This window comes from Macaca mulatta, chromosome 12 (genome assembly GCF_049350105.2).
Source record: "Macaca mulatta isolate MMU2019108-1 chromosome 12, T2T-MMU8v2.0, whole genome shotgun sequence".
Classification (NCBI taxonomy): domain Eukaryota; kingdom Metazoa; phylum Chordata; class Mammalia; order Primates; family Cercopithecidae; genus Macaca; species Macaca mulatta.
Window position 1 is genome coordinate 74,933,551 of NC_133417.1, and position 27,609 is coordinate 74,961,159.

A 27,609-nucleotide genomic window follows, 5' to 3' on the forward strand; every position below is an offset into this window, starting at 1 on the left:
GTTATATATGATCTATATAGATAGTGATATGTACTTTAAATGGTTAATCTTGTACTTGGAAGAATCATATGAATATTTAGCTCTTTCTAGATTATGATTACCTAGCAGATAAATGTGATGCTAAGTGACGAGGTTTATACTGTTTCAAAATTTAAGCACTGTATTATTCTCAGCTATAAAAAATTGTCCTTAAACTTTAATTCTCTTAAATAATTTTTACATTGAATTAAGAAAATATTTTTATAAAGACAATATATGTTGCCCACAGATTTATATTATTGCTATTAATGAAGATATTTGTGCTATATTTTGATGTGCATATTAAAATGAATTGAAATTACAGATGTTTGCTTTTATTTATATATATACTTTATGTTATAAAATGAGCATAATTCTGCAATCTTGTTTGTAAGGATATATTTGAGAAAAGTGTAACTTGTAATTTAAGGTAGATTTTTCATAAGCATGGCTTTGATGCTATCATTTTTTAGTCAATGTTTAGGGAATTAAGGTGAATACTAGGAATATTATTATTGAATGTCACCATATAGCTCTGATTATTGGCCCCAGATCACTGGAGTTGAAATATTACCTAATGTGATTGGTGTAGGAAATAAAACTTGTTTAAAACACATAATATCGTCTTTTGAAAAATGAGTATTTTTCTTAAAATACTAAAAAAAGTATTAAAAATTATCAATACATGTTGGTGTTTTAACAAAAATATGTTATTTCAAAAAATATGTAATTTTGAATTGATTTCAAAGCAGAGGGATGATCAAAAGCACTTTAAAATTTCTAACGTAAAAGCAAACGTATGTGAAATTTTAACTTGGTTATCTTTAAAGTCTTATAAATTGCCTTTTCTTTTGGATTGTCACTTTATTCCTAGAACTTAAGATTTTGGAGGTTATTGTTTTTATTTTTTAACCAAGTATTAGTAAAAATTGACCCCTCTATGCATTCATCTAAACCCTATTTCTGTTCAGTGCTTTACTAGTATGTTTCAAAGGTAGTTGTTGATACATGGGAGTTTTAGTTTCTAATCTGTTTGAATTAATAGATATAATAATCATTTTAGTTATATAAATTATTCTTTCTTGTTAATTTGTTATTAATTGATGTTTGGCATTGGCTGATAATATTCCAGAAACCATTGTGTTACAAAGTGTTTACTTTAGTGAATGATTTTCTGTTTTTAAAAATCTACTTAATTTTTTTTCTCTGAGGCACTTAAACTTATCTAGAGGCTTGTAAATAATGAATTTATCCAGATTCCTGAAAATAGTAATAAAATTCTGATGGTAGTCACTTCAATTACCAGAGTCAATTTTGTAATTTAAATTGTTAAATTTATAGTTACTTTCAGATTTTCGCTTATTTTTCCCTTTACTAAATAAGAAATTACACTGTGCCAGTATAGACAAAGTCATGATACAGTTTATCCTAAATATAAGTTAATATGTTTCTTAGTTTTTGTATAATTTATTATTGTTCAATTACTTATTTATCCTAATATTAATAAAAGCAGCCTGTAAGTCATATATATAGAATATGTTGTATATATACAAAATCCCACTATCTTACAAGTGTATGAACTTAGTATTTGTTATTTATTCAAATAAAATTCAAACTTAAATTGTACACCAGGACTCAAATTGATGATGATTCATGGGATCTCAGTGCAAATATCTCATTTTTTTGATCTTCCAGTGCAACTTCAGTGGTATTATAAAAAAAAAAAATTCTTTTTTCTAGGGAAAAATCTTCTTGTATTCATATTTTCCTTTTCCCATTGATTGCTCTTTATTACTTTTTGAAAATCTCACTTTTAATGTTTTTTTCTTCCATAATGTTTTTGAGGAGAGTGAGAAAATGCCTCACTGACTAAGCAAATGATAAGGGAACTTTTTTCATTCTAAGAATATCACACTTTTGAAATACTGTTCTGTTACGACTTCTTGATGAAACTGAAAATTTGTCTAGTCAGGAAAACTTCTAATAAATTTTGTCTAGAAAGGATTGTGTCATGCCTGGTATATAATTATGGGGACACACACATACACTCAGTGGGGGAGAAGAGAAGAAGATTGTTCTTTCTACAACAATGAAAGCAGAAAATATTAATGGCCAAATCTCTGGTGAGAAATAAAATTGAAATGGAACAATGCCATTCAACTACATCTTCAGACATTTTTAAATAGTTGAGGGTAGTTAACCAGTGTCAATCAGAGCAAAACGTCAGTCCTAAAAATATGTGTGTGGGAAATTTTCCATAGTAAAAAGCTACTCAAATTAGCTCACATAGCAGCATACTATGGTATTTTAATAATATCCTACGTTTGTAGTTTTAAAGTTTGTAAAGTTCTTTCACATAAATTATTTAATCTTTAGAACAACCATGTGAAATAGGTGTTATCTCTTTTTCATAGAAAAGGAATCTGAAGTTCAGAGTAATTGCCTTGCCAAGTCACACAGCTGGAAAATGTCAGAGCTTGCACTTGAGCCCAGCTCTTCTGACTGTAAATTCAGTTATATAAGACATATCTCCTGCCCTTAAGTGTCCCAAAGGATGCAGAACTTTTAAGACCTTTCACCCATTGGTTTAGTCAAAGACACTCTACTGTACAACATTGCCTTGGGATCTTTCCAGGCCCTTCTGTGCTTACTCTCCTATTTATCTTGTCTATTTTCTTTTATCAGCCTTTCACCATAAATCCTTTGTTCTGAGCCATCTTTTCAGACATTTTTGCAAGTCCTAGTCCTGAGTCCTTCTGCCCTGGATACCAGTTAGTTCTCCTTTATTCCTTGCCAGTTTGCTGGCTGGTTCCCCTTGCTCTTGCTGTGAGCCATGTGCGTTAGCTCTCACATATGGCATAGCTGCTGATTCCCAGGTCAGAGTTCTAGCCCTCCTCCTTACCCACCAGGGAAGATCAGGCATTTAGGACTTTGTATTCAGCACATGATACTGGTTCTAGAGACTGGTTCTCATCTGCTGGACTTGTATTCAGCAGATGAGATTTGTTCAAATGCCACGTCCACTAAAAACTTCACTGATTCCAGCAGTGAAAAGTTACTTAGAAGTTCTAGGGAATTTAGAGGTTTGGGATCATATCTATCTGCTGGAATCAGTGAAGCTTTTGGTGGACAAGGCATTTGAACAAGACTTTGAAAGGTAAGTGAGGTTTCGAGTTTTTGTTACAAATTGATATATACGGTAAGTACCACCAACTTGGTTAGCAACATATGTTGGAAAAAGCAGATGTAAAAATTAAAGGCATAACTTTTTATTAAGAAAAATATTAAGCTTACTGTATTAATTTCTTCATTCAAGTGATTTGAAAGTAAATATGACACTCCATAAATTCTAGTGAAGTTCACATGCTTTTGACACTTTTTTGGCATGATATTCTCAGTGTATTTCTCAAGTAGAAATTGTTGAAACCATTGGCAATGCCATTTGATAGATTATTAATATTGGAGCATAATATAAAATTATTTGTAGGTAAATGTTTTTTCCTGTCTTTGGGTCTGAGAATTTTTCTGCTTATTACTGTCATTTAACTAAGAAACCACAGTTCATGTCTCAAATGGATTCCATGATTTTATAGAGAGATTAAAAATGAAACGGTAGGCAAGAGAGGATAAGGCAAACTCTTACCTTGACATTTTCATTTGGGAAGTTCTGACTTAATTTTGATGTAATCTATGATCTGATCAAGAAATTATGCATAGTCACTGCAGTAAATAATTTCTACCAGAATTTGCTATTCATAGCAAGCAACCCAGCTTAGATCTGTGCAGGCAACTTAAAATAGTTCTACTTTCTCAGAGAAAGAGTGAATTTTTGGTGAATTTAAAATTACAGAAAATTAGCCAGGTGCAATGGCTCACTCCTGTGATCCTAACATTTTGGGAAGCTGAGGTGGGGAGGATCACTTGAGTCCAGAAGTTGTTAACAGCCTGGGCAACATAGGGAGAACGTCATCTCTAAAAAGAAAAAAAAAATTAGCTGGGTGTGGTGGCGTGAGCCTGTGGTCCCAACTACTCAGGAGATGGAGGTGGGAGGATCGCTTAAGCCCAGAAGGTGGAGGCTGCAGTGAGCCATGACTGTGCCATTGCACTACAGACTGGGCGACAGAGCAAGATGCTGTCTCAAAAAAAAAAAATTATAGAAAATTATTTTGACATTAATTTCTCCCTACAGTTAGGCAGCATAAGGATATTGTTAAACAAGTAATGAGTTTTAACAAAATTACTCTTTATTTTTGAGAAACAGGGTCTCCCCTTTGTCACTCAGGCTGGAGTGCAGTGGCACAATCATAGTTCACTGCAGCCTCGAACTCCTGGGCTCAAGCAGTCCTCCCACCTCAGCCTCCCGAGTAGCTAGGACAGCAGACACACACCGTCACACCCAACTAATTTTTTAATATATTTCTTTGTAGCGATGGGGTCTCGCTGTGTTGATGAGGCTGGTCTCAAGGTTTTGGCCTTAAGCAGTGCTCCCACCTTGGCCTCCCAAAGTGCTGCGATTATAGGCATGAACCACTATGCCTGGCCTAAAATTACTTTGAAGTAGCCTGGCCTTATTATTTCACATTTAGTATTAAAATTTTTACATTGATGGTTTATGAAAGCCTTTTTAAATGTAAAAATATCAATTTCTGCAAGCAGACTGAATAACAATTTTGTTCAATTTTTGTTACCATAAAAAGGATGGAAATTTGGCCATCAAATTATTATAATGGTCAAAAGGTATAAATTAATACAAAAATGTGTAAATTGTCTGCTGAGACTAGTTATTGGTAAGATTTGATGGCTAAAAGCTGATTTTGTGGTATTTGGGAATGTTTTATGTTCTGAAGAGCCAGTTGGTGTGTATTTAGGGCCAACATGAAAGATGCATATGTGGTGGAATAGACAACAGCAAACTAGGAGTCATAGGCATGTGCTTACGCAAGACATTTTATGTTTTTGGCTTCAGTTTCCTCATCTATAAAATTAGTGTATTAGACTGGATGATCTGTGTCCTGACAGATGTTCATGGTTGTTAACTCTTACATGCAAAGCTCCAATCTGGAGCTTTTTCCCCCTGTTAATTAACATCATTGACATTAAGCACAAAAGGCAAATAGCTGGACTAGGAGTTATACTCTAGGAACTTTTAGAATTATACTTTATCTATAGTCATATACTATAGACTAAATCAAGGCTTGGAGTTTTTGTTGTTCTTTTCTTTTGATACATCTTACAAATTCAGAAGATTTTGGTATTTTGTTTTATATTTTATTTTGCTCTTAAGTAGTGCGTAAATAAAAAATAGAGGCTGTCAATGAAGTCACATGATAAATAGAATCAGAATCTTTGAGCTAAAAGTTACTTAGGAAATCACCTAGTCTAAATGTTATCTAGCTCAGGCATCTTGTCCCTACTATTCCAATCATTTGTGCTCTGCTTAAACACTTTCAGAGATAAAGAGTACTTTTTGAGATAGGTGAGGAGTTTGGTAAGCCTTTTGAAGGATGGTGATATTAAAAGGCAGCATAGTGTAAACTAGAGAGTGAGATTCTGTTCCTCATTAATACCCAATCAGAGGATTGTTGTAAGAATTCAATTTTATAATATATATTCTAGTTTCTATAGATTGTAAATCTCAACATTAATATTTCTCCTATTTCAACACTATAATTGTCAAATTAGGGGGTGTGTGGATAAGGAGAAGGAGCAAGATAACAATTTTTAGCTCAATTTTTGTCTTAGTCTATAACAATATACCATAGACTGCGTGGCTTATATACAACAGAAATGTGTTTCTCACAGATCTGGAGGCTGGGAAGTCTAAGATCAAGGCTCCAGCAGATTTGGTGTCTGGTGAGGACCTGCTTGCTTCCTCATACATAGCTGTCTTCTCACTGTAACCTCACGTGGTGGAAGTGGCAAGAGATCTCTCTGGGATCTCTTTTATGAGAGCACTAATCCCATTCATGAGGGCTTCCTCATGACCTAATCACTTCTCAAAGGCCCACCTCCTTATACTAACCTTGGGGTTGGGACTTTAACGTATGAATTTTGGTGGGACATAAACATTCAGTCCATTGCAGTTTTTTTTAAGGGACTTGACAAACATTGTTTTGACCTCTTCAGAGATGAGATTAGGAGGACGGAATGAGATTTATCCACATGATAAAGTTTGTCTGTTGAGAACAAAATACATTGTTACTTTGGAGAGGTTTAAGAATGTGGCATGAAAATTTAAGTTAGAAGAGTGGCTTTAACTTTTCTTTAAGGCCTTTCTGAAAGTCCCATGATTTGTGACTTAAGTAGCCAGGCCTTTCTATATTTATAATTTGGGCATTCTAAGAACTAAGTACCATAGATAGTAGTTTTCACTATCAGGGCATGGGGTCTTCAGATCTTACTTGGCTTAGGGCAAGGCAGCTTCTTTCTTCTGCAGTTAGATGGGACAAACCCTACCTCCATTTTAGATGAGGTGCATCAATAAGACCTGGATTCATGGAATGTGTCTCTTTAATAAAGGGGAAATTAGGAGTCCTAAGAACTGACCTCTCTCTTCCCCTTCCTAGGGCTACCTATATGCAGAAACAGAATTGTACCTCTCCCTGCCTCTTATCATCCTAAGCTCTGTCAGAAAGGGAAAAGGGGAGGCTTCTAGTCACTGAAACCTTAAAGTATAAGGTGAACAATTTGTTGAAGCTAATAATAATACTTGTGGATACTTGAGGTAACCAGAGAATGATGTCATAGTGTGCCTGGGAGTGGAGACATAGGAACTCTGGGAGGCAGGAGAGGAACACAGCATGGAAATTATGAAAGTACTAAAGACAGCCTTTTTTTTCACTGTCTTCCCTTCCTCACATGGCAGAAAAAACCTCTCCAAAGGAAGCAACACTTCCCCACTCTATTGCCAAACTCCCATGTGTCCTTGTTGACGTGCGAAAACATAGCATACAGTGCTGGAAAGAACACCAGGTTGGAGTTTGAAGATGTGGATTCTAGTGTATTTGTTATCTGTTGGACTTCAGGAAACTAACCTAACTTTTTACCTCATTGTGGAAGTGAGGATGATGGTACTTATACTGACTATCTGATATATCCATCATAGTTAATGTAATGATCAAATAGTATTAGATATATGAGCTAAAGTATCTTACATAATGTTATTATATATAATAATGATTATTAAACTTGTCTTTTAACCCTTTAAAATTCTACCATAACTGCCACTTGATTCTCTGCCCTGCCTTGCCTGGAGTGCTTAGGAATGGGATAGGGAGAGATGAGTCAGCTCCTGTCATCCATGACATCAACCTTCTGTCTCTTGGGAACCAGATCTACAGATATTCCCTTCTTCTTGGACCTGTTCCCAGACCTCATTTAAGGAGCTCTCTCCCGTCTCTTCATGGCTGATTTCTCAGGAATGTACAGAGGAACCAGTGGAAGCTGGCTTTGCTGTGAGAGGTGTATACTCACACCTATTACAGTTCACCTTAGGATAAATAGGTCAGAACCATTTCTTCACTTTAATTATTCAGTTGCAGAGAAAGGGAGATTTTTTTTTTTTCCACCGCTATGATATTTCAGAGAATCATTTGGCTAGTTGAGATTTTTTTTTTTTTTTTTTTTTTTTTTTTTTAAGGGACAGGGTCTTGCTTTGTTACCTATGCTGGTCTCAGACTCCTGGGCTCAAATAATCCTCCCACCTTAGCCTTCTGAGTGGCTGGGACTACAGGTATGTGTCACCTTACCTGACTGAGGTTTTTTTCATTGACAGTGATTTAACTATTGATGACTAGACTGGTAAGACTGAAATCTTGAATGCAGACCCCGTTAAGTTTACCTTAGGTGCATTTTAACAGTGGTACAATTTAAGATAGAACCATATTTATCAAAGTCTTTTTGTTTTTTTGAGACGGAGTCTCACTCTGTTGCCCAGGCTGGAGTGCAGTGGCACCATGTCGGCTCACAGCAACCTCTGTCTCCTGGGTTCAAGCAATTCTCCTGCCTCAGCCTCTAAAGTAGCTGGGATTATGGGCGCCCACCACCACAACCAGCTAATTTTTGTTTTGTTTTGTTTGTTTTGTTTCTGAGATGTCTTGCTCTGTCGCCTAGGCTGGAGTCCAGTGGCATGGTCTTGGCTTACTGCAACCTCTGTCTCCCAGGTTCAAGTGATTCTCCTGCCTCAGCCTCCTGAGTAGCTGGGATTACAGGCACCTGCAACTACACCTGGCTAATTTTTGTATTTTTAGTAGAGATGGGGTTTGTATTTTTCAGTAGAGATGGGGTTTCACCATGTTGGTCTCGATCTCCTGACCTCATGGTCCACCCCCCCTTGGCCTCCCAAAGTGCTGGGATTACAGGTGTGAGCCACCACACCTGGCAGGAAGTCTTCAGGATAACTCTTTAATGTCTTTATATCTTAATGATCAGTATGAGTATAGTAAGAAATAACCTACCAGTTTTAGATTTCTTGCATGTTTAGAAATAACTGACAGAGGGCTGGAGGTGGGTAGATCACGAGGTCAGGAGATCGAGACCATCCTGGGTAACACTGTGAAACTCCATCTCTACTAAAAATACAAAAAATTAGCTGGGCATGGTGGCAGGAGCCTGTAATCCCAGCTACTTGGGAGGCCGAGGCAGGAGAATTGCTTGAACCCGGGAGTCAGAGGTTACAGTGAGCTGAGATTGTGCCATTGTCCTCCATCTTGGGCAACAGTATGAGACTCCATCTCCAAAAAAGAAAGAAAATAAATAACTAACAGAGATACACAGTTTCCAGGATGGTGCTGGAACATCTGCTTCAAAAGCATTTTTGATAAGATTTAGACATATGGTAACTTTGATTTTAGTTTCTTTAAGTGGATATTCCTGAGGTCATAAAAATTGGCATAATAGTATCTGTGTGTGTGTTTGTGTGTGTGTGTGGTATTCATACACATCATGTGAAACTCAATTATATAATAAATTTGGAGTTATATTTTATAGAGTTTTTTTTTTTAATAGTCTTACCTTAATGTTGACAAAGGTAGAAGGATTTCTTAAACCTTACTTTTTGGTTCTAGCTAGGAGTACTTATAATTAAGTCTTAGATTTTCTTAAGGACAAACTGGTCTTTCAGTGTTGTTTTCTCATTTTCAGAGATGATGTGTCTGTCTTGTGATTAATCACATAATACTTTAGACTTGTCACAGTTGTAAAGAATTTGATTAGATATTGCAGAAAATAGAATTTATCCCAGGTGAGTTGTCGCATGGGAACCAGCATGGGAAGAAGATGGTAGGAGCAAGTAGGTCAAGCACTGCTTTAGTAGTTAGAGTTGAGAGGTCAGTCTCTTTTGGGGAAGTGAAAGTAGGGCTGATTAATTGGCTTGCTTCTTGGTAACTGAACCAATGTGTCATTGTGACAGAGAGGGAAAAGTAGAAAATCATCATGAATTTTATGTTTATGATTTTTTCATAGAATTGTAAATATATAATGCTCAGCCTACTTTTAAAAATCCTATTGTATGTCAAGCACTTGTGCTAGCCTAGGTGGTTCAAAAATGTAAAGACACAATTGTCTTCTTCAGGGAGATCTGACCATCTAATGAGAGAGGAAAACATGAAAAGTAATTACAAAACTCTGTAAGAGATGCTAAAATTGAAATAGATAGCACAAGGTACAGATAATGCATAAAGTAAGGGGATAATCTGATCTTTCTGAGGTATCAGAACCTTACAGAGCAGCACATGAACTGGCTCTTGAAAGATGAATTGAGTTGGCCTGAAGGACAAAATGATACTTTTCTAGGCTGAGAGAACAGCTTGCAAAGACATGAGACAACATGACACTTTGGGGAATACTTGAAAAGAAAAGAAGGAAGGTTAAGAAATAAACCTGAAAAAGAAAATAGGCTAGCTCATGAAGGGCTTTCTATGCCTGTTCCTTCAGTGGTTCAACATCAATTATGAGGTATTGTGAACAGATTTATTGATTAGACGGTTTGGAAGGGGTGAACCAAAAGGCATACAGCTGAGTGAGCATTCTGTTGAGCAATTTAGGTGGAAAACAATGTAGTGGCAGAGTGGGCCAGAATAGGATGGATCACAAGAGGCAGAACCAATAGGATTGGTAATCAATTGGATATGGAGGGCAAGGCTGTGGGAGATGAATCCCAAGTTTTTCCTTGGATGTTTGCATGGGTAGTGGTATCATTCACTCAAATAGGAATTATAAAAGGAAATTAACATTGGAGCTGGGCTGGGCTGTAAATCAGGTTAGTCTGGGTGTATTGGTTTTAAGGCCTGTTGAACATCTGAAGTACCACAGAGCCTTGTGAATTGTGAACTTAACAGGTAGAAGTGGGCCTGGGTAGTGTGTGCAGAATGAGAGGGAAAGAGGACTAACAAAGGATTCCTTTTCCTTTTTTTTATGAGAAATGTCACCTTTTAGGGTTCATTAGCAGAAGAAGGGCACATAAAAGTAACTGAGAAGGAACCGGAGGAAAGCCAGGGGAGAGTGGTATCAAATATTAAGGAAAGAAGAGAGAAGAGAGTTAAGAATATATGTTAATATATGTTTGTAGAGTGATGGTTTTATGTGGAGACCTTATGTTTCCAATGTATAATAATCTCTAATTTTAGTTGTAAAGTTTATAAATGTTAAATTTGTTTCATATTTATACAAAACATATATGTATCCACCTGTATGTAAGCCCAACTTACAAACATACTATAGATTTATGCTATAACTATTATACTATATAATGTACCAGAAAGATGATGCTATATTTATTTTGCAGACCGTAAAACTAAGGTTAGTTAATTTATTTAAGGATACATGGCTAGTACAGACTTGGATTCAATGCAGGACTTCCTGGCTCCTCCCAGACAGTGGTGCTTCCTATACATAGATTGAAATCACAGCACACTTATAAATGAATTTAAAGGTATTTGTCTTTTCCAAATCTATTTTTATATGTGGATCAAACTTTAGAATTTTAAAATGTGTTATATTAGGAAAGGAGTTAATTTTTTTTTGCTATTATTCAAAATTTTAATATGCTTTCTTGATATAATTATTTTTCAACTTTTTAAATGTCATGCATGCAGTTGGTAGGTAATACATTTTTTAAAGTTGTTAACCTTTTGATTATGATTATAGATTCTCCTCATCCTGCATCTTTAATATTTGTCTGGCATAAGAGGCATTGTTGCTGCTAAATGAATATTAGAGTTCTTTCTTATAAGACTAAATTTTGAAAACAAAATAATGAATAAATAACAATAAACAATGAATTTTATTAACAAATTGAAGTTATTAATGGTTATTTGGTCAGTTCTCTGAGAGAGAGAGAGAAAGAATCCTGTACTTTTATTTTAATCATAAAACCCCCAAGAAGTGGAGTGGTAGAAATAACTAAGAAGTGGCAAATCTTGAATCCTATTCTTAACTTTTAGAAAAACAATAAATTAAGAGTGAGCTGGCAAGGTACTTCCTTTCTCTGGGCCTATTTTCTTACCTATAGAATAAGGAAATGATGCAAAACTTTTCTTCTAACATTCTGAAATTCTTAAATTAGGATAGTGATTAGGAAAATAGGTGAATGTAACGTTATTTTCTGTGCTGGCTGTGGTTTCAATGCAAAACAGGTTAGTACAATTGCAGCTTCTATGCTTTTGATTAAATTAGGGAAACTAAAATGATCCACCTTCATCTTGATAGGAGTTATTAAAATTAGCCCTTTGATCAAGTTAATACCTATATAAAAAGAATGCAGAACTCCTCACCATGCAACTTGAGATAATCTTAATATTTTTCTGTGAGAAGAATTTAGTTTTTTAAACACTTTTAGGTTTTAGTCATTAAAACACTCATTAAAAGTAAAAATTATATGCTTAGTAATCTCTTATGTATAATTCAATTAAAATAAAATTTACCAATCTTTAGTCATGTTTTGCCTCTGCTAAAACTTCCCTTGTTCTCAGTATCGTCTGTGAAACCAGGTTACTATAAAAACTGGAAATTTGGGGAACTTACTTGCCCCAAAAGTGAGGGTTAATAGTATTACCCACCTAGAATTTTTGTGAAAATTAATTGAGATTATCAATCAGTGTAACATAATGCCTGGCACATAATAAGTAACTAAGTCATTAATAGAATGAAGAAATTTAAGGAAGATTTAGGCTACATATTGACTTAGAAATAGAGGATGAAACAGGGTATTTAGATTCTTCTGTTTGTTAAAGAGAGATCAGATTGAAACTTACAAAAATATATTTCCTTTATCCTGCCCCATAGAGTAGAACATTTATTTTACTTATTTTACAGCTCTCATATGTTTTTTAACAGCTTCCCAAAACTACTATACACATACACGCATATACACATAAACACACATGCACACCCCATACTACACCACTTGTATTGATGGATCTTGAGTAAGTTGACATAAAATATAGTTAATTTCTAGGTCTGCTGACTCAGAGCAGCAATATCTGGTCTAGTTTTAATTAGAAAGTAAGTAACAATAATAGGTTTGTGTCATTCAGTTAGCTTTTTTCCTAGATTTAAGAATGAATTTTTATCGTATGTTAAGAAGTATCATATCTGAATTTCTAAAATATATCGTTGTTTATAGACCAATTCAGTGGGCAGAGTTCGAAAATATTTTTTTAAGGGAAAAATTTTGATTTCCAAGTATCTTTGAGTTTGTGTGGCAGAATAATTATTGTCATTTGTACCAAATGACAATTTATACCAAATGACAATTCTTGTCATTTATAACAAAAAAAGAAGAGATGCATCAGATACAAAAGCAATACTTACGGTTTTTTTTCCAGAATAATTTTAAACGTGATATTTTCTTCTAAATGTCATGAGCAGAATTTTGTTGAAAGCCAAGATTGGTAGATTATTGTTATAATTCAGATAGAAGAAATTTAAATAGTTGAAATGGTACCAAATAATACTCTATTTCAGTTACTGTTTCTTTATGTAGAATCCAAAGATGATGAATTCACTCTTCAGTCTAAACAAGGTTTAGAGGGACATATAAAGCAAAGAAAGAACTTCACCTAACAGTGAGCTATTAGGATGTTGTGGTTCATGTTACCCAGGGTAGAGGATTGAAGATAATAGTAAAGTTTGGTTAGGAGGAGACCACAATGGTGAGAAGTACAAATTGGCAAGGCTGCAGCATAAAGTCAAGGACAAGTATGTCTGTGATAGGAGATGAAAAAAACCATTCCTGTATTGAGCGTAAGGACAGTCCAGATTCTAGCACAGATTATTTGGATATGTATTTCAGAGTTTACCGTAAAAGAGAGTGTGAAGTAATTGGGACTTAAACTTGGTGAATTTTAATTGTCAGGATAGGAAACAGATTTCGTTATGAAATAACTAGAAATTTTGTCTGAATTTTGTTCTGGAACAAATGTGTGAACTTTCTAATTACCTTTCCTTCAATTTTTTCAGATCAGCTGTTTCATGTATTAGCCTTGCACATGCGGCTTTATAGCATTGACTCTGAGTATAATCCCTGGAGAAAGCTCACCCAGTTAGAAGAGATGAATCCACAGTAAGTATAATTGAAAGACTAAAATCAATTAAAACTCTTTATGAAAAATAGGTGTTAAATATAAAAATGGAATTGAAATTTCAGTATATGTGATTTTTTTCACATTTTCTTTATGAAACACAGAAATATATCATAAGAATTGAAAACAGTTTACCATTATGCTGTCTGTAAAAATTGCATACAAATTTCCACCATGTGAGAAAATCTTTTTTTTTTTTTTTATACTTTAAGTTCTAAGGTACATGTACACAACGTGCAGGTTTGTTACATATGTATACATGTGCCATGTTGGTGTGCTGCACCCATTAACTCGTCATTTACATTAGGTATATCTCCTAATACTATCCCTTCTCCCCATCGCCACAATAAGACCCGGTGTGTGATGATCCCCTTCCTGTGTCCAAGTGATCTCGTTGTTCAGTTCCCACCTATGAGTGAGAACATGCGGTATTTGGTTTTCTGTTCTTGTGATAGTTTGCTGAGAATGGTGGTTTCCAGCTGCATCCATGTCCCTACAAAGAACACGAACTCATCCTTTTCTATGGCTGCATGGTATTCCATGGTGTATATGTGCTACATTTTCTTAATCCAGTCTGTTATTGATGGACATTTGGGTTGATTCCAAGTCTTTGCTATTGTGAATAGTGCCGCAGTAAACATACGTGTGCATGTGTCTTTATAGCAGCATGACTTATAATCCTTTGGGTATATCCCCCGTAATGGGATGGCTGGGTCAAATGGTATCTCTAGTTCTAGATCCTTGAGGAATAGCCACACTGTTTTCCACAATGGTTGAACTAGTTTACAGTCCCACCAACAGTGTAAAAGTGTTCCTGTTTCTCCACATCCTCTCCAGCACCTGTGGTTTCCTGATTTTTTAATGATTGCCATTCTAACTGGTGTGAGATGGTATCTCATTGTGGTTTTGATTTGCATTTCTCTGGTGGTGAGTGATGATGAGCATTTTTTCATGTGTCTGTTGGCTGTATCAATGTCTTCTTTTGAAAAGTGTCTGTTCATATCCTTTGCACACTTTTTGATGGGGTTGTTTTTTTCTTGTAAATTTGATTGAGTTCTTTATAGGTTCTGGATATTAGCCCTTTGTCAGATGAGTAGATTGCAAAAATTTTCTCCCATTCTGTAGGTTGCCTGTTCACTCTGATGGTAGTTTCTTTTGCTGTGCAGAAGCTCTTTAGTTTAATTAGATCCCATTTGTCAATTTTGGCTTTTGTTGCCATTGCTTTTGGTATTTTAGACATGAAGTCCTTGCCCATGCCTATGTCCTGAATGGTATTACCTAGGTTTTCTTCTAGGGTTTTTATGGTTTTAGGTCTAACATTTAAGTCTCTAATCCATCTTGAATTAATTTTCGCATAAGGAGTAAGGAAAGGATCCAGTTTCAGCCTTCTACTTATGGCTAACCAATTTTCCCAGCACCATTTATTAAATAGGGAATCCTTTCCCCATTTCTTGCTTTTGTCAGGTTTGTCAAAGATCAGATGGCTGTAGATGTGTGGTATTATTTCTCAGGGCACTGTTCTGTTCCATTGGTCTATATCTCTGTTTTGGTACCGGTACCATGCTGTTTTGGTTACTGTAGCCTTGTAGTATAGTTTGAAGTCAGGTAGCGTGGTGCCCCCAGCTTTGTTCTTTTGGCTTAGGATTGTCTTGGCAATGCGGGGTCTTTTTTGGTTCCATATGAACTTTAAAGTAGTTTTTTCCAATTCTGTGAAGAAAGTCATTGGTAGCTTAATGGGGATGGCATTGAATCTATAAATTACCTTGGGCAGTATGGCCATTTTCACAATATTGATTCTTCCTATCCATGAGCATGGTATGTTCTTCCATTTGTTTGTGTCCTCTTTTATTTCACTGAGCAGTGGTTTGTAGTTCTCCTTGAAGAGGTCCTTTATATCCCTTGTAAGTTGGATTCCTAGGTATTTTATTCTCTTTGAAGCTATTGTGAATGGGAGTTCATTCATGATTTGGCTCTCTGTTTGTCTGTTACTGGTGTATAAGAATGCTTGTGATTTTTGCACGTTGATTTTGTATCCTGAGACTTTGCTGAAGTTGCTTATCAGCTTAAGGAGATTTTGGGCTGAGACGATGGGGTTTTCTAAATATATAATCATGTCATCTGCAAACACGGACAATTTGACTTCTTCTTTTCCTAACTGAATACCCTTGATTTCTTTCTCTTGCCTGATTGCCCTAGCCAGAACTTCCAACACTATGTTGAATAGGAGTGGTGAGAGAGGGCATCCCTGTCTTGTGCCAGTTTTCAAAGGGAATGCTTCCAGTTTTTGCCCATTCAGTATGATATTGGCTGTGGGTTTGCCATAAATAGCTCTTACTATTTTGAGATAAGTTCCATCAATACCGAATTTATTGAGAGTTTTTAGCATGAAGGGCTGTTGAATTTTGTCAAAGGCCTTTTCTGCATCTATTGAGATAATCATGTGGTTTGTGTCTTTGGTTCTGTTTATATGCTGGATTACGTTTATTGATTTGCGTATGTTGAACCAGCCTTGCACCCCAGGGATGAAGCCCACTTGATCATGGTGGATAACCTTTTTGATGTGCTGCTGGATTCGGTTTTCCAGTATTTTATTGAGGATTTTTGCATCGATGTTCATCAGGGATATTGGTCTAAAATTCTCTTTTTTTGTTGTATCTCTGTCAGGCTTTGGTATCAGGATGATGATGGCCTCATAAAATGAGTTAGGGAAGATTCCCTCTTTTTCTATTGATTGGAATAGTTTCAGAAGGAATGGTACCAACTCCTCCTTGTACCTCTGGTAGAATTCGGCTGTGAATCCGTCTGGTCCTGGATTTTTTTTTGATTGGTAGGCTATTAATTATTGCCTCAATTTCAGAGCCTGCTCTTGGTCTATTCAGGGATTCAACTTCTTCTGGTTTAGTCTTGGGAGAGTGTAAGTGTCCAAGAAATTATCCATTTCTTCTAGGTTTTCTAGTTTATTTGTGTAGCGGTGTTTATAGTATTCTCTGATGGTAGTTTGTATTTCTGTGGGGTCGGTGGTGATATCCCCTTTTTCATTTTTTATTGCGTCTATTTGATTCTTCTCTCTTTTCTTCTTTATTAATCTTGCTAGCGGTCTGTCAATTTTGTTGATCTTTTCAAAAACCAGCTCCTGGATTCATTGATTTTTTGGAAAGCTTTTTGTGTCTCTATCTCCTTCAGTTCTGCTCTGATCTTCGTTATTTCTTGCCTTCTCCTAGCTTTTGAATGTGTTTACTCTTGCTTCTCTAGTTCTTTTAATTGTGATGTTAGGGTGTCGATTTTAGATCTTTCCTGCTTTCTCTTGTGGGCATTTAGTGCTATAAATTTCCCTCTACACGCTGCTTTAAATGTGTCCCAGAGATTCTGGTATGATGTATCTTTGTTCTCATTGGTTTCAAAGAACATCTTTATTGCTGCCTTCATTTCGTTGTGTACCCAGTAGTCATTCAGGAGCACGTTGTTCAGTTTCCATGTAGTTGAGCGGGTTTGATTGAGTTTCTTAGTCCTGAGTTCTAGTTTGATTGCACTGTGGTCTGAGAGACAGTTTGTTATAATTTCTGTTCTTGTACATTTGCTGAGGAGTGCTTTACTTCCAACTATGTGGTCGATTTTGGAATAAGTGTGATGTGGTGCTGAGAAGAATGTATACTCTGTTGATTTGGGGTGGAGAGTTCTGTAGATGTCTATTAGGTCCCCTTGGTGCAGAGTTGAGTTCAATTCCTGGATATCCTTGTTAACTTTCTGTCTCATTTTTCTGTCTATTGTTGACAGTGGGGTCTTAAAGTCTCCCATTATTATTGTATGGGAGTCTAAGTCTCTTTGTAAGTATCTAAGGACTTGATTTATGAATCTGAGTGCTCCTGTATTGGGTGCATATATATTGAGGATAGTTAGCTGTTCCTGATGAATTGATCCCTTTACCATTATGTAATGGCCTTCTTTGTTTTGTCTCTTTTGATCTTTGATGGTTTAAAGTCTGTTTTATCAGAGACTAGGATTGCAACCCCTGCTTTTGTTTTTTGTTTTCCATTTGGTAGCTCTTCCTCCATCCCTTTATTTTGAGCCTATGTGTATCTCTGCATGTGAGATGGGTCTCCTGAATATAGCAAACTGATGGGTCTTGACTCTTTATCCAACTTGCCAGTCTGTGTCTTTTAATTGGACCATTTAGTCCATTTACATTTAAGGTTAATATTGTTATGTGTGAGCTTGATCCTGTCATTATGATATTAGCTGGTTGTGTTGCTCGCTAGTTGATGCAGTTTCTTCCTAGCATCGACGGACTTTACATTTTGACATGTTTTTGCAATGACTGGTACCGGTTGTTCCTTTCCATGTTTAGTGCTTCCTTCAGGATCTCTTGTAGGGCAGGCCTGGTGATGACAAAATCTCTAAGCATTTTCTTGTCTGTAAAGGATTTTATTTCTCCTTCACTTATGAAACTTAGTTTGCCTGGATATGAAATTCTGGGTTGAAAATTCTTTTCTTTAAGAATGTTGAATATTGGCCCCCACTGTCTTCTGTCTTAGAGAGTTTCTGCCGAGAGATCTGCTGTTAGTCTGATGGGCTTCCCTTTGTGTGTAACCCGACCTTTCTCTCTGGCTGCCCTTAACATTTTTTCCTTCATTTCAACTTTGGTGAATCTGACAGTTATCTGTCTTGGAGTTGCTCTTCTCGAGGAGTATCTTTGTGGCGTTCTCTGTATTTCCTAAATATGAATGTTGGCCTGCTTTACTAGGTTGGGGAAGTTCTCCTGGATGATATCCTGCAGAGTGTTTTCCAACTTGGTTCCATTTTCCCCGTCACTTTCAGGCACACCAATCAGACGTAGATTTGGTCTTTTCACATAATCCCATATTTCTTGGAGGCTTTGTTCATTTCTTTTTACTCTTTTTTCTCTACACTTCTCGCTTCATTTCATTCATTTGATCTTCAGTCGCTGATACTGTTTCTTCCAGTTGATCTAGTCAGTTATTGAAGCTTGTGCATTTGTCACGTAGTTCTCGTGTTATGGTTTTCATCGCTCTCTGTTCTTTTAAGGTCTTCTCTGCATTGATTATTCTAGTTATCCATTCATCCATTCTCTTTTCATGGTTTTTAGTTTCTTTGTGCTGGTTACGTAGTTCCTCCTTTAGCTCTGAGAAGTTTGATCGACTGAAGCCTTCTTCTCTCAACTTGTCAAAGTCATTCTCCATCCAGCTTTGTTTTGTTGCCGGTGATGAGCTGCGTTCCTTCGAAGGGGGAGATGTGCTCTGATTTTTTGAACTTCCAGCTTTTTTGCACTGCTTTTCCCCATCTTTGTGGTTTTATCTGCCTTTTGTCTTTGATGATGGTGACGTACTGATGGAGTTTTGGTGTGGGTGTCCTTTCTGTTTGTTAGTTTTCCTTCTAACAGTCAGGACCCTCAGCTGTAGGTCTGTTGGAGTTTGCTTGAGGGCCACTCCAGACCCTGTTTGCCTGGGTATCAGCAGCAGAGACTGCAGAAGATAGAATATTGCTGAACACCGAGTGTTGCTGTCTGATTCTTGGTCTGGAAGCTTTGTCTCAGGGGTGTACCCTGCTGTGTGAGGTGTGAGGTGTCGGTCTGCACCTGGGGGGTGTCTCCCAGTTAGGCTACTCACGGGTCAGGGATCCACTTGAGCAGGCAGTCTGTCTGTTCTTAGATCTCAACCTCCGTGCTGGGAGATCCACTGCTCTCTTCAAAGCTGTCAGACCGTGGCATTTACCTCTGCCGAGGTTTCTGCTGCTTTTTGTTTAGCTATACCCTGTCCTCAGAGGTGGTCTACAGAGGCAGGTCGGCCTCCTTGAGCTGTGGTGGGCTCCACCCAATTCGAGCTTCCCAGCGGCTTTGTTTACCTACGTAAGCTTCAGCAATGGTGGGTGCCCCTCCCCCAGCCTCGCTGCAGCCTTGCAGTTAGATCTCAGACTGCTGTGCTAGCAATGAGGGAGGCTCCGTGGGCGTGGGACCCTCCGGGCCAGGTGTGGGATATAGTCTCCTGATGAGCCGTTTGCTAAGATCCTTTGTAAAGTGCAGTATTAGGGTGGGAGTTACCCGATTTTCCAGGTGTTGTGTGTCTCAATTTCCTTTGGCTAGGAAAAGGAATTGCCTTCTCCCTTGCGCTTCCCAGGTGAGGCAATGCCTTGCCCTGCTTCAGCTCTTGCTGATTGGGCTGCACCTGTGGACTGGCGCCAACTGTCTGACATGCCCCAGTGAGATGAACCCGGTACCTCTGTGGAAAATGCAGAAATCACTTTTCTTCTGTGTTGCTCACGCTGGGAGCTGGAGGCTGGAGCTGTTCCTGTTTGGCCATCTTGGGCATGCCCTGACCATCCCCCACCATGAGAAAATATTTTAAAGAATCCCACTGATATTTATGCAGATGAAATATTGAATTGGAGGCACATAATGGCTGGTTGTCTCTCTTTTTACGTCACAATTAGTCAGTGGGTTCAGGTAGCTTTAGTCAGATTCCTCCATTGTAAAGTGCCCCATTAGTCTTTCACCTAATGGTTTTAAGGACCCCTGATAATCTTGCTAAAATCCATTATTTCATTAGGTGCTGCAAAATGGTGATTTAAAAAAAATCTTTCTTCTGATTAGATGGAATGTTTTTATAAAGAACTTTACCATATCAACTATTTTTTGACCCTGAAATATAGTTTGGCAGGATGAACACTTGATTCTTTTCTGATTTATAAATTTTCAAAGTAAGGAATGGATGCCCTATCAACTTCCAATAGTGACCAATAAGTTTGGTTTTTTGTGTATTTTATGATCTCATGGATTTTTATATATTTGATGTGTTTCACTCCATTTCAGTCTTCTTTTTGATACAAATTGATCCCTTTTACTTGAGACTGACTTTTGTACTTTTGACGTGAGCCAAGTAGTCTTTTATCATATGTTTGCATTCTGGTACAAGTTGACCCGGGTTCATTTTGTACATGTGGTCTTTGGTTCTCTTTTCTACAGAGGGGTGCATCAATCCATTCATTCATTCCAATTATGGGTCAGTGATGTGCTAGGAAAGATCTTTTTTCTCTCCATCCTTAGAATGGCTACTTTTATCTTAGCCAATAACTGCCAGGATTTTTTCTGATTATTACTGGGGAAAAAAACTTACCCAAAAACAGTATTATCACTGACACATTTTTTGGCTAATATGAGTGATTAAAAATGGGATCCTAAAATAATGGAAATTTATTTGATTTCTAGCAAAGTTAAGTATTTTTATATTTATTAGCTATTTGTATACACTCTTTGTAAATGATATATTTAGGACCTCTGTCCATTTTCTGTTGGCATCTTATTGTTTAAAATTATATGAATGATTCTTCACGGTTTAAAATATTAAATCTTATTTTGTCATAGTTGTTGAAGTATTTTCCAAAATATGTTTGCCTTCTACTTTTGTAATTACTTTTCTTGACCCATTGAAGTTTTAAATTTTCATGTAGCCAGATCAGTCAGACTTTATATTTCTTATTTTTTCCTATTACTTTCATACTTAGAATGCCCATCTCTTCCAAGAGCTGATGTATACTTTTATAACTAGTATTACAATGTGTAATCCGGTCTTAGGATTTGCAATATCTACCTATATTTTCACTTTAGGGTTTTCTCATGGGATGATTTTTAAAACTGTATGAATATACTTGGAATTCATTCTCACCTGTATTGTTAGGTGAAGATCTAAAATTTATTTGCAAATAACCAACTAGGTTTTTTTAGTGATTTTATATCCTACTTATGAAATATTAAGTGTTCCTACATTATAGGCCTGATTAGGAGCTTTCTTCTTTGTTCTATTGAGCTCCAAGCCTATTTCTCTGATAATACCATGCTGGTTTATTGTTGAGGTGATTTATTATGTCTAATTATCTGGTGGAGTTAGGTTCCTCTCGTTTCTCTTCCCCAAACTCTGACTCCCAGTTTTTCTTTGCTGTTCTCATTTATTCTCCAGAAGGTTTTTAGAAACTTTTCTAAGCCCTTCCCCTCACTTATAATTTTTTTTTGAGACAGAGTCTTGCTCTGTTACCCAGGCTGGAATGCAGTGGCGTGATCTTGGCTCACTGCAACCTCCACCTCCCGGGTTCAAGCAATTCTTCTGACTCAGTCTCCCAAATAGCTGGGACCACAGGCGCACGCTGCCACGGCTGGCTAATTCTTGTATTTTTAGTAGAGACAGGGTTTCACCATATTGGTCTCAAACTTCTGACCTTGGCCTCCCTAAGTGTTGGGATTACAGGTGTGAGCCACTGCATCTGGCCTCACTTGTAATTTTGATTATAATTATTTTAAACTCATAAATTAATCTGGGAAGGTAGTTATCTTTACAATATGCAGTTTCTTCAACTAGAAATATTTCCCATTCTTTTAATTCATTTTTTGTTTTATTCTGTTGTATGCATATTATGTTGCAGTTCTGAAACATTTGTTAATTATGCATTCTTAGTAGTATATAATTCTTGCATACGGCAGTTCAGACTGATTTTAAATAATGTTGGAAAGTCACATACAATAATAAGCAAATTAATAATAGCATAAAGGAATCCACCTCTAATTTTGAGAAAGATTGCTTGTATTGTAGAAAGCAATTGTTAGCATATAATGTAAAATAAGAGTCTAGAATTGTTAAGCACTGTAAGTTTTTCAGTTGTATATACTACCCCTATTCAACTATATTTAATTTTTTTGTTTGGGAATGCTTTTCTTTTTTGTACCTAAAAGCTCTGCAATTTGTTGATCTTTAGGTTATCATGCAAGAAGTTCTCAAGCCTTTTTGATTTTTGTGCAATAAAGTACATCTTTGCATAAGAGTGAAATTGGGCTAGCTTAAATGGATCCATAAACTTTCTTCTAATTTTCAGTGAGAATCTTTTAAACACCTGTTAAATTTATTTATTTATTTATTTTTTTATTTTTTGTTTTGAGACGGAGTCTCGCTCTGCCACCCAGGCTGGAGTGCAGTGGCCGGATCTCAGCTCACTGCAAGCTCCGCCTCCCGGGTTCACGCCATTCTCCTGCCTCAGCCTCCCAAGTAGCTGGGACTACAGGCACCCGCCACCTCGCCCGGCTAGTTTTTTGTATTTTTTAGTAGAGACGGGGTTTCACCGTGTCAGCCAGGATGGTCTCGATCTCCTGACCTCGTGATCCGCCCGTCTCGGCCTCCCAAAGTGCTGGGATTACAGGCTTGAGCCACCGCGCCCGGCCTTAAACACCTGTTAAATTTAATGTAGCAGTTTGATAATCTAAAATTATATACCACTTGTTTATTTGTTCATTCATCCATCCATTTTCCCATGAATATTTCATTTGTTTATCCAGCTAGTTTTATTAACTGTTTCAGTCCAGGCATTGGGATATAATGATAAGCAAGATATCATTCCTGTGGAAACTTCTTCCAGGCACTAAAGATATAAAGGATGAATTAGAGGAACATAAAATTGGCGGATATTGAATAGTTAAAGGCAATGGCCATAGGGGTGGCAAAGAGGAAATAGAGATAGAGTCATTAGGACTTAGTGTCAATTAAATATGGGATGAGTAAGAGAAGATGGCTTTGGGATGTCCTCAAGTTCCTAGATTATTTATTTATCATGCTTTTATTGGAGGACTGTCATGTTTTAGGCATTGTTATGTTTCAGGCATTGTGTAAATGCAGGAGGATATAAGAAATAAGCCACATCAGTACGTAGATTATAGAGGGGAAAGTATTAGATTGGTGCATTGCTTTTAGTGGCAGAAACAGCAATTACTTTGGCACCAGCCTAGTAGAGTGGTTGTGACTGGGGTGGGAGTGTGCATATAGAGAGAGATTATGAATTCACTTTCAGGCCTGTTGAGCTGCCTGCCTGTTAGATTTACAAGTGGAAGTAATGGATATTCAGATAGAGAGTTTGAGAGAGTCATTGCTGGACATACAATCATCATTGTATAGCTGGCAATTGAAATCGTGGATTAGAAGGTCTTTCAAAAAGAGTCCTTAGTGAGAAAAGAAAGGGAGAATTGGAATCTTGAGGAATAACAGTATTTTTTGTTAGAGAAGATGAACCTGTGAAGAAGACTAAAGTGGAGTAATCAGAGAGACAGAAGGGAACTTGGGACAGTGTTTCACAAAAGCCAAGAAAATTTTCCAGGCAGAATATTCAACTGTATCTAAAGTCAAGTCAAGGGTCAGTAAGATAAGGATTTAAAATGTCCACTAAATTTTGTAATTAGGATATCATCATTGATCATGTGAAACTATTTCTGTGGGGAAGTTGAATAATAGAAATGGTGTGACCCCTACACATTTTTTTTTTTGTTTTTTAAACCTTGGCCTTGCAGAGAGGTTAGAGAAACTTGAAAGACAGTATCAGGATTCGTAGCATTAATGAAGGGTTACCTTCGGAGAGGAAAACAAGTATAGCAAGGGATATTTGTAGAAAATGGAGAAATTCGAAGAGCTGTCTTCCTCTGTCAGCTAAAAGTTTCTTAGCAGCAGGGGTTGATTTACTCACCAATGTGTTTAGTGCCTAATGTGTAGTAAGTAATCAGTAAATATTTGCTAAACAATCGAGCCCAATAAAAGAGTTGAACAATTTTGTTCATCCCAAGTCTAAAGTGTAGCTTCAGAATTTAGTCACTTCTGGAGCTTAAGATTTACTTTTGTTCTCTGTCATTAAAAATTAAACCTGTAGTCAAAAAATTAACCTTCTAAAGGCATTTAAAAAATTCTTTTAGAATAAGCTCTGCTTTATAGTATAGTCTGTTTTTCATAGTACTGCACATTCCTAAGGTTTGCTACTTTATCTTTTATGGTGTACTTTTTAAAATTTATTTTTTTGTAGAGACGGGGTCTCACTATGTTGCCCAGTTGGGTCTTGAACTCCTGATCTCAAGTGATCCTCCCACCTCAGCCTCCCATGCCTGTTGGGATTACAGGCATGAGATACCACATCCAGCCCTTTTATAGTGTATTTTAAGTTCTGCTTTGGTTATCTCCTTTTGAAACTTTGCAAATGCTAAAGATTTATTTGAATTTTGTTACTTACAAAGTTGAAACATTTTATTTTATTATTAATTTTGAGACAGAGTCTCCCTTTTTCATCCAGGCTGGAGTGCAGCAGCACAATCACAGCCCATTGCAGACTTGACCTCCTCTATTCAAGCAGTCCTCCCACCTCAGCTTTCCAAGTAGACACACACCACCAAGCCCTGCTAATTTTTTATATTTTTTGTAGAGGCAGGTTTTCACCATGTTGTCAATCTAGTCTCAAACTTCTGAGCTCAAGTGATCCACCTGCCTCAGCCTCAGCCTCACAAAGTGCTGGGATTACAGGCACGAGCCACTGTGCCCGGCTGAAACATTTTAATAAGAGCAGTTAACCATACCTTTTCAACAGGAATCGATTTGGGAACTGTACCTATCTTTTTTTAATGATGTGAAAACTTCCTTATTCGTTTGTGATAAGTATCCTGTAAGCCACTCCATTTGTAGTGAAACTAATTCTTTCATTCTGTATTTAATGCTTTACTATCTGTAATCTGAGATCAGAAAGACTCATAATCAAATTAATGTACCCTAATTGTTTACTTCGATAACATATTTTCTGTGCATTTTCTTTATATTAGAGTCAAGAGAATATGAGTCTAAAATATAATTTTTTTGCAAAAATATGAGTCCTAAGGTTTTTTTTTTTAGATTTCTTCTTTATTGATTGCAGTTTTTATTTCTGTTCCATAGATATATATGTGACATATAAAATAAATTAGAAAGAGAAGATATACAATACTATCTAAAGTGACTACGTTTTTCTTTTAGGCTGGGATATGAAGAACAACAGCCTGAGGTTCCAATTCTTTATCATGATGTAACATCCCTTTTGCTCATCCAAATCTTAATGATGCCACAACCCTTACGCAAAGGTATGTCTTTGTAATTCAGATTCTTTGATTATATACTATGTATTTTGTATATTCTAGAGAGTATAGAGACAAATAGGCTAGGTGTGGTGGCTCATGCTTGTAACCCCAGCACTTTGGGAGACTGAGGCCCATGGGTGGATTGCTTGAGCCCAGCAGCTCGAGACCAGCCTGAGCTATTAATATAGTGAGATGTTGTCCAGAAAGAGAAAGAGAAGTAAATATAGCAGTAAGTCTGATGGATATTTTTTGTGGTAATAACAGATGTTGTTTTTTCTGTTATTAGCAAATAGTAATCATATCTAAAAAAATGACAATGAAAAAGTGTTTTTTAAAATTCTTATGGGTCTGTTCTTTTCAGCTTTTTAGTCACTAAGAGGTAAAGATGTGGGGAAAACACTCTGAAAATGGCTTAAAATATTGAAGTGATGATACAAATGAAAATTTGAAAAACAGAGCAAACTCAGCCTTAGTGCCTTTATCTATATGTGTACATATTTTGATATAGTAGTAATTGTAGAGTTATTAAAAACATAGTCTCATCATTTTTAGTGTTAATATCATAACATTATTATGTTAACAGCATCAGTATTATGTTAGCAACATTTTAATTATTGCTTCTTGGTCTTTGTAGCTTTCACTTGAAGACAACATTTTAAATAGTCTATCAGATAATTAACATCTTGTATATTAGAAAACAAGTTTTTATCAGTAGAATGAACATCTATGGGTGTATAAAGTTCTTGTTCCTAGGGATGACATTGTTTATACAAACTCCAGCTTGATCTTTGATAAATCTTTTTACCTAAGGGTGTGAAATAATCATTTAAAAATATATAGGCAAATTATGATATTTCATGCAAATTATGACATTCTGTAAAACAATATGATTAATAAACAAGCATAATATACTAGCGCTGTGAGCTTCAATTAATATTTTTAATCATGAAATTCACATAAAATAAAACTTACTATTTAAACAATTTAAAGTGTACAACTGAAGTGCCATTTAGTACTGTCATAGTATTGTGTGATCATCACCATTATTTAGTTCCAGAACATTTTCATCAGCCCCAAAGGAAACTCTATGCCTGTTAAGCAGTCACCTTCTTGTTTTCTCCTTCTCCCAACCCCTGGAAACCACTAATCTGATTTCCTGTCTTCATGGATTTGCCTATACAGGATATTTCATATTAATGAAATTATACATTACATTGCATTTTGTGTCTGGCTTCTTTCACTTAGCATGTTTTCAAGGTTTATCCACGTTATAGCATGCATTATTACTTCATTTATCTCGATGGCTTGGTAATATTCCATTGTATGGATATACAACATTGTTTATCCATTTGTCAGTTGATGGATTATTACCAACACAACTGATGGATCAGTTGGGTTATTACCGCCTTTTGGCTATTGTGAATAGTGCTGCCATGAACATTGATATAGAAGTTTTTGTTTGAGGCCAGGTGTGATGGATCACTTGAGGCCAGGAGCTCATGACCAGCCTGGCTAATATGGTGAAACCCCTTCTCTACTAAAAATACAAAAATTAGCCTGGCATGGTGGCACACACCTGTAATCCCAGCTATTCAGGAGGCTGAGGCACAAGAACCACTTGAGCCCGGGAGGTGGAGGTTACAGTGAGCTGAGATCACGACACTGCACTGTAGCCTGGGTGACAGAATGAGACTCTGTCTCAAAAAAAAAAAAAGTTTTTGAACACGTTTTTTTCTTTTTTGGGGGATGTATAGCTAGAAGTGGAATTGCTGGATCATATGGTAATTCTGTTTAACTTCTTGAGGTAATTATATATTTAACTGCAAAAGTTCAGATACTTTTGAATGTTACTTTTTTGGAGGGTTAGGCTGTGTCTGCTAATATAATCATTTGTGTTTATAGAGCTTAAAAACCTGTTAAATAGTCTCATTAAAATTAATCTCCTTGTAAAATTAGTTTCAAATTCTTTAGGCTTTTTGTGTCACTTTGGTTAGTTTTTCTTATTCTAGGGAAACAGTTGCCTTGGATCATGCTGGTTTACTCCTGATTGTGCTTTTCTAATTATATTAGTAGTATTACATTTTGAAATATTAAAAAAAT

General features: G+C 36.4%; 1 protein-coding gene across 6 annotated transcripts in view; it reads left to right on the forward strand.

The window, feature by feature from the left end:
* UBR3 (ubiquitin protein ligase E3 component n-recognin 3) overlaps nucleotides 1-27,609 on the forward strand; it is a 268,381-nt gene that overhangs the window by 186,848 nt on the left and 53,924 nt on the right. For all 6 annotated transcript variants that reach the window (XM_015110341.3, XM_015110343.3, XM_015110344.3 and 3 more), the window contains 2 exons: nucleotides 13,477-13,579; nucleotides 25,409-25,512. In XM_015110341.3, coding sequence (XP_014965827.1) covers nucleotides 13,477-13,579; nucleotides 25,409-25,512 — 207 coding nt within the window. The remainder of the gene's footprint in view (nucleotides 1-13,476; nucleotides 13,580-25,408; nucleotides 25,513-27,609) is intronic.